Raw genomic sequence first — 13,793 nt, forward strand, 5'->3', positions numbered from 1 at the left:
TCCTGTGATGGAATTCCTTTATTCTCTGTAAACACTAACAGTCCCAAATCATCACACTCCTCCAATTCCAGCCTATTCAGCAAACCCAATTATAACTGCTCAACCACTGGTGTGCAGGCCTTCAGCTACTGAGCTGCTTATGCTCTGGAATTCCCTTGGCGCTCTCGTCCTCCTCCTTTAAGATGCTTCTTAAAACCTGCCACCATGGCAGAGTTTCTGGCCACCTGTCCTATACAATTAGGGTCAATGTTTATTCTGTAACACAGGTGTGAAGAGCATTGGGAGACCTTATTCATTAATGGCACATTCTAAAAACTCTGGGCCTCTGACACAGAACTCGGATTGTGATACAGATCCTGAAGAAAGGGGGTTTCCATGGGAGGGCAGTGGGGCATATCCACATGCTCACAGCTCCACCCTCCAACACCCTCCCTCACTATCAGTTGTCCCTCCAGCCTGGGTCTGGATGTCCCTACCTGGAAGGTGTACTTGGCGCTGTAGCCAGAGCGGCGGATACGCACTGTTTCCAGCATACCCGTGTACTTCAGCTGCTGCAGAACCAAATCATCATCAAAACACAGCTCCATCTGCAAAGAGACACAAACACATGGTCACAGGTCTATGACATCCACTCCCTCCATCATCGACACTCAGTGGCAGCAGTGTGTGCTATCTACAAGATGCACTGCAGAAATTCACCAAATGGCCTCAGACAACACCTTCTAAACCCACAACCACTTTCGTCTAGAAGGACAAGGGCTGCAGATACATGGGAACGCCACTCCTTGCAAGTTCCCCTCTAAGCCACTTACCATCCTGACTTGGAAATATATTGTCGTTCATTCAGTGTCACTGGGTCAAAATCCTGGAATTCTTCCCTAAGGTCATTGTGAGCTTAACTACAGTACGTGGGACTGCAGCGGTTCAGGGTGGCAGCTTATCACCACCTTCTCAAGGGGCACCTAGGGATGAGCAATAAATACTAGCCAAGCCAGCAATGCCCACATCCCCGAATGAATGAAAGAAACCCCAACACCAACAACATCACTCACCTTCTGAGCATTTGAACGGATACATCGGATGAAGAACGGTTCAGCTTTGCTCAGAGTCTCCATCAGTTTATTCAGAGAGGCCTGGAACATGAATCAGGTTCAATGTAAGTAAGTATTTCACCCTTTCCAACAGACTGATACTCACGCTGTTAGATATAAAGCTCCTTCTACACAGTCTCCATCAAACACTCCCAGAATAGGGACAGCATAGGGTTTGCCACTTGCCTGGAACTGTGCACTGATACTGGGTGGCTTCTTCTTCTTGTGCAGATGTAGCAGGGACTTGGTGGTGCGATCGTGGAGGGTCATTCGGACAATGTGCTTTAAGGAACATGTGTCGATGAGATTCTACAGGAAAGGTAAAGTTTGGGGGAGTATTGGGAAGAAAGAAAACGGTAAAAGCTTGGTTTAAGACAGAACAATTAACAAATGTCAGTAACAACAGGAATATGTTCAACAGCCTGAGGTTGTATTTTTCATTCAACAACTCAATGGTCACATGCTGAATCCCCTGGGCAAAATGTGCCATTTACCATCCATAAATCAGATCTGCTGACAGTGTGAAAGTTGCTGTTTTTTCCACAACAACGTAAAAGGGTCAGTGAGATGCTGCCAGGAGCTGTTGCTATGCCCCCAAGTCCCTCTGGACCCACACATTGTCCCCAAACCCACCCTCATTTCAGGATTCTGGGATAAACCCTGACCCGAAGCCACTGTAAATAATGGACAAGGACAGAGTGCTGGAGGTGACAGGAGTTCCAGTCTCTGCAGCTTGTGCTGAATTCAGAATACCAGCTTCAGCAAGGGGGGTTCCACTGGGAACTTTAACTCGTGACCCCTTTAACTGCAAGGCCACAAGCTCAGATCCTCTCGGGCAACTAACCCTGGGTCTGTGCCAGGGGCTGCGATAGTAGTTACGCATTACATTCTTTGTATCTCAGGAACGGCCTGTCCTGCTATTTGTAACAAGATACGTAGAAGTGAAATGTTTCTCACGATTAGGACCAAGAGGTTTTGGAGTTAGCAGCTTCATTGTTACTGGCAACCTTAAACCTAATGTTAAATCTAACCCATGCCCTCCCCCTCCCCCTATTCCTTGTCCTAACCCTCAAAGTAACGAGAGTACTATCAGATTTCTTTCACCAAGTGGAACAGCTGATATCAGAGCTAAGCTTTCCTCATTGTCCAAGCAGGAATTTCAAACAGCAAAAGGTCAGAAAATGAAAGGACACTGATTGGAAAAGGAGACGTACCTTGGGAATCTGCAGCTTTTGTTTCAAGCCTTTATTTTTCCTGTGGAAACATCAGACGGTTTGTTTTCAATCTGTTCCTCAGATTGTGTCAGTTGGGTTAGTCCAATCAGAAAGCTGCAAAGTGCGAGGCTAAAAGCTGTGACTGACTTCAGGGAGTGCGGGGATTGGCTGACCATCACTGAGCTGTCCAATCAGATTGTCCGATTCACAACCCAACCCACCCCACCCACCCACCCCCAAACTCCAGTGGAGGCACATACTTCACAGAGAACAGGACTAATAATGGGGTGGGGTGGGCACAATAATAGGAAGGGGGCAAAGAAATGGGGAAAAGGCAGTAAAGGGGAGGGAAAGGAAGCTCCACTAGAGAGGGAGCAATAATGGAGGGGGCTATCCAAGGAGGGGCAACAACAGAAAGGCGCTGATGCTGGAGGGGCATTAATGAGGAAGCAAATACCGGGGACGAAGAAAGCAGGGGCACTGCCAGAGAGGAGGAAATACTGGGGCGGTGAGATTGGGAATGGGTTTTAAGGAGGTCCTTGCGATTGGCTGGGGGTGTGATAGGGATGGCGATCTAGAGTGGAGTGTGGGATTGGGTCGAGGGGTTGGGAGCGGGGTATGTGGCCCTCCCCCAGAGGGAGAGCTAAGGAAGCAGCTGTTCTCTAAATGGTTTGTGAAATTGATCCACTTCCAACATAAGGAGTAGCAAGTTACCATTAGAACAGACTAAGGGGGTGGCCAGGGGCACCCGCATGGGCCCCAGCTATGCCTGCATCTTTGTAGGTTATGTGGAACAGTCCCTCTTCCGCACCTACACAGGCCCCAAACCCCACCTCTTCCTCCGGTACATTGATGACTGTATCGGCGCCGCCTCTTGCTCCCCAGAGGAGCTCGAACAGTTCATCCACTTCACCAACACCTTCCACCCCAACCTTCAGTTCACCTGGGCCATCTCCAGCACATCCCTCACCTTCCTGGACCTCTCAGTCTCCATCTCAGGCAACCAGCTAGTAACTGATGTCCATTTCAAGCCCACCGACTCCCACAGCTACCTAGAATACACCTCCTCCCACCCACCCTCCTGCAAAAATTCCATCCCCTATTCCCAATTCCTCCGCCTCCGCCGCATCTGCTCCCATGATGAGGCATTCCACTCCCGCACATCCCAGATGTCCAAGTTCTTCAAGGACCGCAACTTTCCCCCCACAGTCATCGAGAACGCCCTTGACCGCGTCTCCCGCATTTCCCGCAACACATCCCTCACACCCGCCCCCGCCACAACCGCCCCAAGAGGATCCCCCTCGTTCTCACACACCACCCCATCAACCTCCGGATACAACGCATCATCCTCCAACACTTCCGCCATCTACAATCCGACCCCACCACCCAAGACATTTTTCCATCCTCACCCTTGTCTGCTTTCCGGAGAGACCACTCTCTCTGTGACTCCCTTGTTCGCTCCACACTGCCCTCCAACCCCACCACACCCGGCACCTTCCCCTGCAACCGCAGGAAATGCTACACTTGCCCCCACACCTCCTCCCTCACCCCTATCCCAGGCCCCAAGATGACTTTCCATATTAAGCAGAGGTTCACCTGCACATCTGCAAATGTGGTATACTGCATCCATTGTACCCGGTGTGGCTTCCTCTACATTGGGGAAACCAAGCAGAGGCTTGGGGACCGCTTTGCAGAACACCTCCACTCGGTTCGCACTAAACAACTGCACCTCCCAGTCGCAAACCATTTCCACTCCCCCTCCCATTCTTTAGATGACATGTCCATCATGGGCCTCCTGCAGTGCCACAATGATGCCACCCGAAGGTTGCAGGAACAGCACCTCATATTCCGCTTGGGAACCATGCAGCCCAATGGTATCAATGTGGACTTCACCAGCTTCAAAATCTCCCCTTCCCCCACCGCATCCCAAAACCAGCCCAGTTCGTCCCCTCCCCCCACTGCACCACACAACCAGCCCAGCTCTTCCCCTCCACCCACTGCATCCCAAAACCAGTCCAACCTGTCTCTGCCTCCCTAACCTGTCCTTCCTCTCACCCATCCCTTCCTCCCACCCCAAGCCGCACCTCCATCTCCTACCTACTAACCTCACCCCACCTCCTTGACCTGTCCGTCTTCCCTGGACTGACCTACCCCCTCCCTACCTCCCCACCTATACTCTCCTCTCCACCTATCTTCTTTTCTCTCCATCTTCGGTCCACCTCCCCCTCTCTCCCTATTTATTCCAGAACCCTCACCCCATCCCCCTCTCTGATGAAGGGTCTAGGCCCGAAACGTCAGCTTTTGTGCTTCTGAGATGCTGCTGGGCCTGCTGTGTTCATCCAGCTTCACATTTTATTATCTTGGATTCTCCAGCATCTGCAGTTCCCATTATCACTACCATTAGAGCACATTGGGAATTCCTAGCTGCACAGTAAAGATCTGATCCAAACTCCATCCCCAGCTATTTGCACAGCGGTTTCTGTGATGAGAGAGATGCTAATTTTTAGAAGATACCCAGCAATCCTTGCACTCCGATGAACTCAGTAACTGGCTATCCACTTTCTCTTTGACCGGTTTCACTTTCCCACTTTCTTCTGGGTGTAACTGTTATTGGGCTTTTCGCTCCTTTCAGCTGCTCACTGCTCAGCTCAGGGGCAGCGAGCAAATCCATCGGCATCCATCACCCCCAACCCCTTTTCTCTCACCCCCACCTTTATCTTCACAAGAGAGTAAACTCTTTCCTGCTGCAATTTTCCAGCCGGTTAATGAAGATGGTGCGCAGCAACACACGGTGAGAGACTCTCGGGTCTTGACTCTGTACTGTTTTCTTTCACACAGAGTCAAACATCAGTAGGATTTACACTCGATGGGCCTGAATGCCTGACACCCAGAGAAACAGAGAACAGAGAAACGGCCTAAAGTAAGGAAGATGGCAGCTTGAGGCAAGACAGAGCTCAATGGAAACTCACTGGAGGTGGCTGTGGGGCCTTCCGGTACCTCGCAATGATTTGAGGAGGCTGTGGGGTTCGTCACCGTGCATTACAGCCCATCCTCGAATACTCCTCATCAGCTGGGAATGCAACTCACTGGAAGACCATTGCCAGGAGACAGAAAGTCAGGGAGAGACAGAGTGCCAGAGAAGAAACAATGAAGATGGAGTTAGAGAGAGGACCCAACACCAAACGGTATCAGCAAGGCTGTCACCATAGCAAGGCTGCATGCCAGACCATCACCTCAAGATCGAAGCCCCAGGCGCTCTCAGCAGCTTCGATTATTCCTGCCATTTGAACAGGAACCTCAAACCCAGAGAGCAGCGGGGAACAGCTCTAACACTGATGTCACAAATTCAAATTCCAGAACAGTGCACCACAAGACTGAGTGATTCATCTGCTCACTTACAAAAGGAAACAAAAGCTACAGGCTCTTGTGGTGCAATTGTAGTGTGCCTACCTCTGAGCCAGGAGATCCTGATTCAAGTGTCACCTACTCCAGAGGTGTGTCATAACAACATCAGAGAATGTTTTGAAAAACTAAAGTTATTGCCTGTTGCCAAATCCCACATGGGGTAATGTCCTTCTGGGAAAGGGCAACTCCATGTAGCTCCAAGCCCATATTGATGTGACCAATTCTAACATCCCATGGAATGGGCACATCCCAAAGGACCCATTTCGATAGGAATTTACCAGGAGAGAGATTGGTATTAGTCTATGTAAGAGGGTTAGATATTAAAATGGAAAGGCTTTGACACAAGGCAATATTTTTCTCTGCTGCAGCCTGGCCTCTGGTGCTGTGCTCCGTGCAATCCATATCACTCCGTTACTTACCTCACTCCATCCATCCCAAGGCGGCATGTCAGCAAAGAGAAAATCCAGAATTGTGATAATCCACCTGCGTCCCCATGTGGTTACACACGGCACGGTGAGCCACCCCATCCGACACCATCCCCCCTCTCTCTCACCCCCCTACCCCCACCTGCCTCCAGCACCAAACCTATACCCACATCCCCACTTCCAGGGGCTATGGCACCCCAATGTCCCTAATTCTTCCAAAGATTACGGAGAATGAAGACAACTGGAATCTCTGGGAAGAGGCAAAAAGCTACAGAGGAACCACATCGTGTTGGAAAGGAGGACAGACCCCTCACCCCACCCCAGCCCCACCTCATCACCTCCACTGGGGCAACAACAGCTCACAGCCTGGCACTTCCTGCCCATGTGCACACTTGGGAAGGGAGAAAATCGGGTCCACCCCTCACACTTGACTAGATCTGGAAAGGAATGTTATTAAAGTGGAAGCTAATGGAACATTGGTCTTTATCTGAAGGGTGTTCAGATACAGAGGAAAGAAAGTAGTGTTTCAGCCCTGAACACATCTGAACTCACTGGGTTCAGTTCTAACCCTTGCATTTAGATGGGAAGGCAGCTCATCACCGCTTTCTCCAGGGTGGTTAGGGATGGCAATAAATGGTGGCCCAGCAATACCCACGTCCCATGACTAAACAAAACGAAAGAGTGATATTGGACCCAGTGTGGGTCTTAAGCTCTGGAATTCTCTCCCTCAATCTCTCCACCTCTTTTAAGATACTCCTTAAAATCAGCCAAGCTCTTTGTCACCTTCCTTAAATATGACCTTGTATTTTTTTTTTAATTTGTTTGTGGGATAAGGGCATCAGTCCATGAGCCAGCATTTATTGCCCAGCTCTAGTCCCAGCCTCAGTGGAGTCTCAGGGAGCAGCTAGGAGCCTGGTATCACATACAGGCCAGGCCAGGATTGCAGATGGGCTTTTGACAATAACGGACAATGGTCACATGGCCACCACTGCGTTACTTTTTAATTCCAAATTCTGACAATTCAAATTTCTGCTATTGGTGAGATTTGCACCATATCCTCAGAGCAGGAACCCAGAGCCCTGAATTACTCATCCATTACTACTTCACTGCCTCCTCCCCATATTGATTCAGTGTCAAACTTCCCCATTTGATAACTGTTCCTGTGAAACCATTCAGGATAAATGTCATGTCACTTTACAAATGGGATATTAACACAGCTGAGTTCTGTCTTAATGACGTTGACTCAAACTGCTCTCTGATCTTAACCAGAAGCCCCTGAGTATTTTCCACAGGACAGTGAGGGGAATGCAGCAAGCAATGCCAACCCTGCTGAGAGATTGGTTCCTCCTGATCGGCATCAGAAATTACTCCTCTAGGTGAGATGATACACAGGAGGGTGAACAGACTCACCTCTGGAGGGAATGCCACTGCTGCTGAAATAACTGGTTCAATAAACCACAAACCCCAACCACTACTCAATCTCTCCCTCCCAACATACTCAGTAAAAACAAAGAGCATTAGGGGAGATGCTAAAAATCTGGTGTTGAGAATATTCACTGCCTTTGGCAATGGATCATTTTGAGGATGATGCAGGTATCTCACTATTAGTGACGTAACAGGGTATCGAGAGTATAGTGCTCCACCTCCCCCGCACTGCCCCACCCCACCCCACCCCACCCAACAATTGCTGCTTGCTCCAGCTGTGACTAGTCCCTTTATAGATTTACATGTCGCACTACACCCCACAACCACCCCATCCCCACACACAACACAATCCTTACCGCAATGGCTTCTCCGATGAGGTGCTCGATCGCTGTAATTCTCCAAGAGGGACACGAGAAACACGCCGGGGCATTCCTGCAAATGGGGAGAGGGTCAGGATGAGAAACACAAGCCCCATTTCTGACCCCATATCCTTATCAGCCCTGACCCCTCTCCCCACCAACTTTACCCCATTCCCTCATCCCCTGATGCTCACCGCTAGGCCCTCCCCTGGTAGTCTGTGCCCGACATCCTATCGTTTCCTGTTCCTAGTCCCTCCCTTACAGCTCCCCCTTCCTCCCCACACCACCCCCACCCCCAGCCCTGCGCCCCCCCCACCCCCACGCCCCTGACCCTCTACCTGTGGCAGCTCTCCTTGCCCACTGCAGTCCAGCCTGTTTGAATGCAGCCACAGCTCGGATCGCAGCTCGAAGGGTTGACCAGCGGAACACAGACACAGGATCCATCCCAATCAACTCCCGGATAAACGCACTGTCACTACTCCGCAGGAGGGCCACAATATCCGGGCGCATGTAATCCGTGTTTTTTTCCCGAAAATCCTGCTCGCAGTGAGGCAAAACAAAAATCAGCGATCAGTCCATTTATACAAGAGGAAAATGCAGCTGTGTGTGAGAGAGAGACAGAGAGAGAGAGATGGAGGGAGGGATGGGCAAGATATGAGATAGAGAGAGAGAGATACTGCAAGAGGGAGGGGGGAGATATGGCAGAAAGAGAGAGACTGTGCAAGAGGGAGAGATGGATGGGGGAGGTAGAGGGGGGCAGAGAGGGAGGGAGCGATGGGGGGGAGAGAGAGACAAAGAGAGAATGAGAGAGAGACACACACACACAGAGCGAAAGGGCGAGAGAGATGGAGAGAGAGAGAGAGAGAGAGATGGAGAGAGGCAGAGCAAAAGGGACAGAGAAGGACAGAAAAGGATGGACAGACCCATATACACATAGTATTATGATGGCACACATCACAGCTGAGAGTCCCCAGGTAAGGCCTGGCCTCACGTGGCCCTGTCCCACCTCAGAATGAGAAGATCATGGGTTTAAACCCCACTCAGTGATGTGGAGGGCGTATAGTGTCACATTCCCTCAGGGATTGTCAGAAACACTGCTGTTTTGATGAGGCATTAAATCAAGGCCCAGCATACCTGCTTGTGTACATAAATGACCCCATGGTCACTGTTCCAAAGAGGAGCATCGGGGGTTTGAGGGTGCCGGGGTTTGGGGGAAATAGGTCACCGTCCAGGGACATCCTGGACAGAGGAGGAGAGGCTGGGGGACGGTACAGGGACAGGCTGGGGGACGTTACGGGGACAGAGATGGACAGGCTGGGGGACGGTCCAGGGACAGAGAGGGAGAAGCTGGGGGACCTTAGAGGGAGAGGCTGGGGGACGTTAGAGGGAGAGGCTGGGGGACGTTACGGGGACAGAGAGGGAGAGGCTGGGGGACGTTACGGGGACAGAGAGGGAGAGGCTGGGGGACGTTACGGGGACAGAGAGGGAGAGGCTGGGGGATGTTACAGGGACAGAGAGTAGAAGGGACTGCTGTTGACGTACCTTGATCTGATATTTGACTCGGCCAGCGAAGTGTTGGATGATGAAGGCCGGCTCCATCACTGGGGTCCCCACAAAAAACCGACTGCCCTCATGTTGCTGTTTGAACTTGGCCAGAAGTGTCTGATTGGTGGCATGAGGGAAACTGAGGACAGGACAAGGCAGGTCAGTGTAACACTCACCCTCTATCTGGACCCTCACCCTCTACACAGACCCTCCCTCAGGACAGCCTTCACTCTCCCCCTATACTCTCACTCACTCTCACTCTCCATGTGGACCCATCCTCCAGCCTCACCCTGTCCAGACTCTCCCTCACCCTCTGCCCAAATCCACCTCCCGGATCCTGTACCTGTGCCCCCATCCTCCCAACCCAGCCCTTCCTCCTCACACCTCCTCCTCCCTGTGCACACCATCACTATGCCTGGTGGGTTTGGCTGTCAATGTGACATCCAGACCGACTCCTGTCAGCATTTCCACGATTCGTTTATAATGGAGGCAACTCAATGTAAACAAATCACACTGTAACTATAGTGCCACTAGTGGCAGTTCAGTGTCATTGCAGTGTAACCTGTTTACGTAGGCATTGTTCATCATAAACACAGACACAATACATTCTACTAGATTTGAGGTGTCAGAATAGATAACAGGACCTCAAATAGGATTGCCTAGTCCTGTGAACTTTGAGCTGAATGCACTCAGTTTCAGATGTCAAGAGGAATTTAAATCATCCGCGGCCCAATCAAAACCAGAAACACACTCAGTCCCTCCAACCCTGCCCAGCTCCCCTTTCTGATCTCCCCTTGTCTCTCAGTCTGCTTACTGAGTCCAATTCCCAGCCCAGCTCACTCACCCCACAAACCCTCTCCTTTCACAGTCCATCCATCCCTTTAGTCTCTCTCCCTGCATCCCATTGATCCAACTCCCTCACACCACGTCTGTCTCTCATCCTGAACTTTTGCCTGTTGATTCCTGTATTCTCCTTATTCCTCTCTTACCCTCCATCACTCTGCTGCCTCTCTATCTATCTGACTCTGCCCCACCTACACTTCCACACAGAGACAACATTCCTGAAGTTGCTACCCTCTTCCTACACACCTACACTTACTCTGCCCCAGATTCCTCACCCACCCCTCCGATTCCCCACCCCGCCATTCTCCCCCACCACACCCTCATTCTCCACTCCCCACTCCCGACCCCCTCGTACTTGCTCTCCTCGTCAAGGAGGTGGAAGAGCCCAGTGGGCTTTTTGCTGATCAGGTGAATACAGCCAACATTGTCGATGTAATCGATGTTGTGCCAGGTGATGCCCTCACTCTGATACTCTTCCTGGGGGAGAAAAAACAACAATGGCCAGGCCAGAGTCAGGGTGACGAGCTAAGCTGTGTCAATCCATGACGTTTTAACGGGATAGTAAAGTTTACCAGAAGACCCCATCCACCGACCCTACCCTACCCTGAGCCCCGATCACACACCCTCCAGCCCCGAGGTCAGAATCTCATCAGGCTCCATTGGGCCAGTCCCCATGCGAGTACAGTCCCTCCCAAAATCCCAGCTCCCCCCACCACCTTCCCCTTCCCAAACCCCAGCCCCTCACACCGCTCCCCCTTCTCAAACCCCAGCCCCTCCCACCGCTCCCCCTTCCCAAACCCCGGCCCCTCCCACCGCTCCCCCTTCCCAAACCCCGGCCCCTCCCACCGCTCCCCCTTCCCAAACCCCGGCCCCTCCCACCGCCTCCTCCTTCCCAAACCCCGGCCCCTCCCACCGCCTCCCCCTTCCCAAACCCTAGCCCCTCCCACCGCCTCCTCCTTCCCAAACCCCGGCCCCTCCCACCGCCTCCCCCTTCCCAAACCCCGGCCCCTCCCACCGCCTCCCCCTTCCCAAACCCCGGCCCCTCCCACCGCCTCCCCCTTCCCAAACCCCGGCCCCTCCCACCGCCTCCCCCTTCCCAAACCCCAGCCCCTCCCACCGCCTCCCCCTTCCCAAACCCCAGCCCCTCCCACCGCTCCCCTTCCCAAACCCCAGCCCCTCCCACCGCCTCCCCCTTCCCAAACCCCGGCCCCTCCCACCGCCTCCCCCTTCCCAAACCCCGGCCCCTCCCACCGCTCCCCTTCCCAAACCCCAGCCCCTCCTACCGACCCCCCCTTCCCAAACCCCAGATCCCCCCACTGCCTCATTCCCCTCCACCCACTCCCCCATTGCTGACTGCTCCCCTGTCTCTCCCAGTGGTGAAAGGTCTCGCGGTAGGGTCACACCCACCTGTTCCAGTTTGAAGATGTGTTGGTTGAAGTAATACTGTAGCTGCTCATTGGCATAATTAATACAGAATTGCTCAAAACTGTTGTTCGGAAAATCTTCAAATCCAAAAATATCCAGAACTCCGATTGACAAGCACTGTGGAGGGAGTAGGGGAACGATTGGGGTAGGATGAAGGGAAGAGGGGAAGGGAGAGGTTGTGAGGAAAAGACAGTGAGAGCAGCAAAGAATACAGTCACTGCCACAACAACATTTCCATTCCCATCCAATCCCAACAGTGAACACCACGAAGGCATCAAACACTCAAACCTAATGACTCGAGGGCCCTGACCCTCCAGCTCAAACTGTGTTGGGTGGAGTTTGATCAATTGACTGGCCACATTCACCGTAGCCCAGGACTCAGTAACTGAGCTCCAGACCATAGTGACCATAGTCCAGGGTAGAACAATTCCAACTGTGTGCCCACCCTGGCACAAACTCATTAACCTCCCTCACCAAACTGCCTCAGGCCTGAAATTCCCAACAGACCTTCAGCTGCAACAGTTCTTCATGGGAGAGAGCTCCAGATTCCCAATTCCCTCAGTGAGAAGAGATATTTCCTGACCATCTCCCCTGAATGGCCTGTATTGGACTTTAATTTTCTGGCCCTTGTCGTGGACTACCTCTTGTTGCCCCCTACACCACGGTCAACTCCTCTAATCATCTCAAAGCAGGTGATCCTTTAACTTTCTAAACTCAAGGGGCTACATGTGCCAATGTTAATAGTTCTTGCAATTTCATCCTCCCATTTTCTGCAACATTCTGCAGAATGTGCACTACATGAGCTCCACACTCTTCCCAAGATACAGGGCCCACAGCCGAACACAGTTACTCCAGCTGGGATCTGCCCAGAACACTCTGCCTTCCCCCTGTACTTTGGCTCATAGACCATAACCTGTGATTCTCATAGAGAGGTTGCTGTTTTACCATCACTGACTCCTCCATGTCCTTCTTGTTCAGGAGAGCATGATTAATCCGAAGAACAATCCAATCAAAAAGTGCTGCGTACAGGGACTTGGCCATCGAGTCCCGAGTCGTTACAGCCTGGAAAACACAAAATAGCCAATCAGGCCAGTCTCTGTGCGGAGTGCCAGGACTCTACTGGTCCATCCCCTTTTCCAGTCAGGGTTAACCTATTCCCCATAGTACTACTTGGTCAGACATAAATGAAAACTGCAGCTTCCAAGGCAGATAAAGAGGAGACTGGAAGAACACAGCAAGCCAGGCAGCATCTGGAGGAAAGGAGCAGTCAATGTTTCAGGTATTACCCCAACTCCTGAAAGAAGGGTAATACTCAAGATGCTAACTGCTCCTTTCCTCCAGATGCTGCCTGACCTGCTGCGTTCTTCCAGCCTCCCCTGTTTGTCTGCCCCACAGTCCCACACTGTTCTCTGTGACTCAGCCCAGACTGGCCCACTGCTGCTTGGCTGTATTTAGGTTGGAAATTGCATCTTTGCCACTTTTTACGTTTATGGCCTCAGTACCATGACAGTTAGCCCCCATATCATTATATTCCCAAATCCAGAAGAGCATGAACTATCAGGGCTCTAAGCCGAGCGTTCGTCAGGACCGGAGTATCCAATCCAAATCGGATTCATCACACAGCTGACTCAGTCAGTGAGACACAGTCTGGTTCTTGCTGCAGGCCGAGTTCAGAAACTTCTCCCAGCACCAGAGTGAAACACAACCTCTTGTTTCCCCTGTGCTCTTCAGCTTACCCCCAGAATGAAACCAGTATTCACACAGGAAAAAGACAATATTGTTGAGGAGAATACTGAGATACAGGCTATTAGACTACATGGGATTGAGGTTCGTAAGGAGGTGGTGTTAGTAATTGTGGAAAGTGTGAAAATAGATAAGTCTCCGGACCAGATGCAATGTATCCTAGGATTCTCTGGGAAGCTAGGGAGGAGATTGCAGAGCCTTTGGCTTTGATCTTTATGTCGTCATTGTCTACAGGAATAATGCCAGAAGACTGGAGGATAGCAAATGTTGTCCCCTTGTTCAAGGAGGGGAGTAGAGACAACCTGGTAATTGTAGACC

At 51.6% G+C, this 13,793-nt stretch overlaps 1 protein-coding gene across 2 annotated transcripts in view; it reads right to left on the reverse strand.

Annotated features, from left to right (window-relative positions):
- The window catches only part of LOC132205999 (unconventional myosin-IXb-like), a 45,337-nt gene that overhangs the window by 517 nt on the left and 31,027 nt on the right, over window positions 1-13,793 (reverse strand). The window contains exons 8-18 of one of the 2 annotated variants that reach the window (XM_059638608.1): window positions 12,678-12,794; window positions 11,715-11,849; window positions 10,663-10,784; window positions 9,462-9,603; window positions 8,258-8,456; window positions 7,917-7,992; window positions 5,275-5,391; window positions 2,306-2,345; window positions 1,278-1,400; window positions 1,053-1,133; window positions 477-587 (exon numbers count right to left, since the gene is read on the reverse strand). In XM_059638608.1, the coding sequence (XP_059494591.1) occupies window positions 477-587; window positions 1,053-1,133; window positions 1,278-1,400; window positions 2,306-2,345; window positions 5,275-5,391; window positions 7,917-7,992; window positions 8,258-8,456; window positions 9,462-9,603; window positions 10,663-10,784; window positions 11,715-11,849; window positions 12,678-12,794 (1,263 nt within the window). The remainder of the gene's footprint in view (window positions 1-476; window positions 588-1,052; window positions 1,134-1,277; window positions 1,401-2,305; window positions 2,346-5,274; window positions 5,392-7,916; window positions 7,993-8,257; window positions 8,457-9,461; window positions 9,604-10,662; window positions 10,785-11,714; window positions 11,850-12,677; window positions 12,795-13,793) is intronic. The other variant, XM_059638609.1, reaches the window with a different exon arrangement.

The sequence above is a fragment of the Stegostoma tigrinum genome, chromosome 30 (assembly GCF_030684315.1).
Source record: "Stegostoma tigrinum isolate sSteTig4 chromosome 30, sSteTig4.hap1, whole genome shotgun sequence".
NCBI lineage: Eukaryota > Metazoa > Chordata > Chondrichthyes > Orectolobiformes > Stegostomatidae > Stegostoma > Stegostoma tigrinum.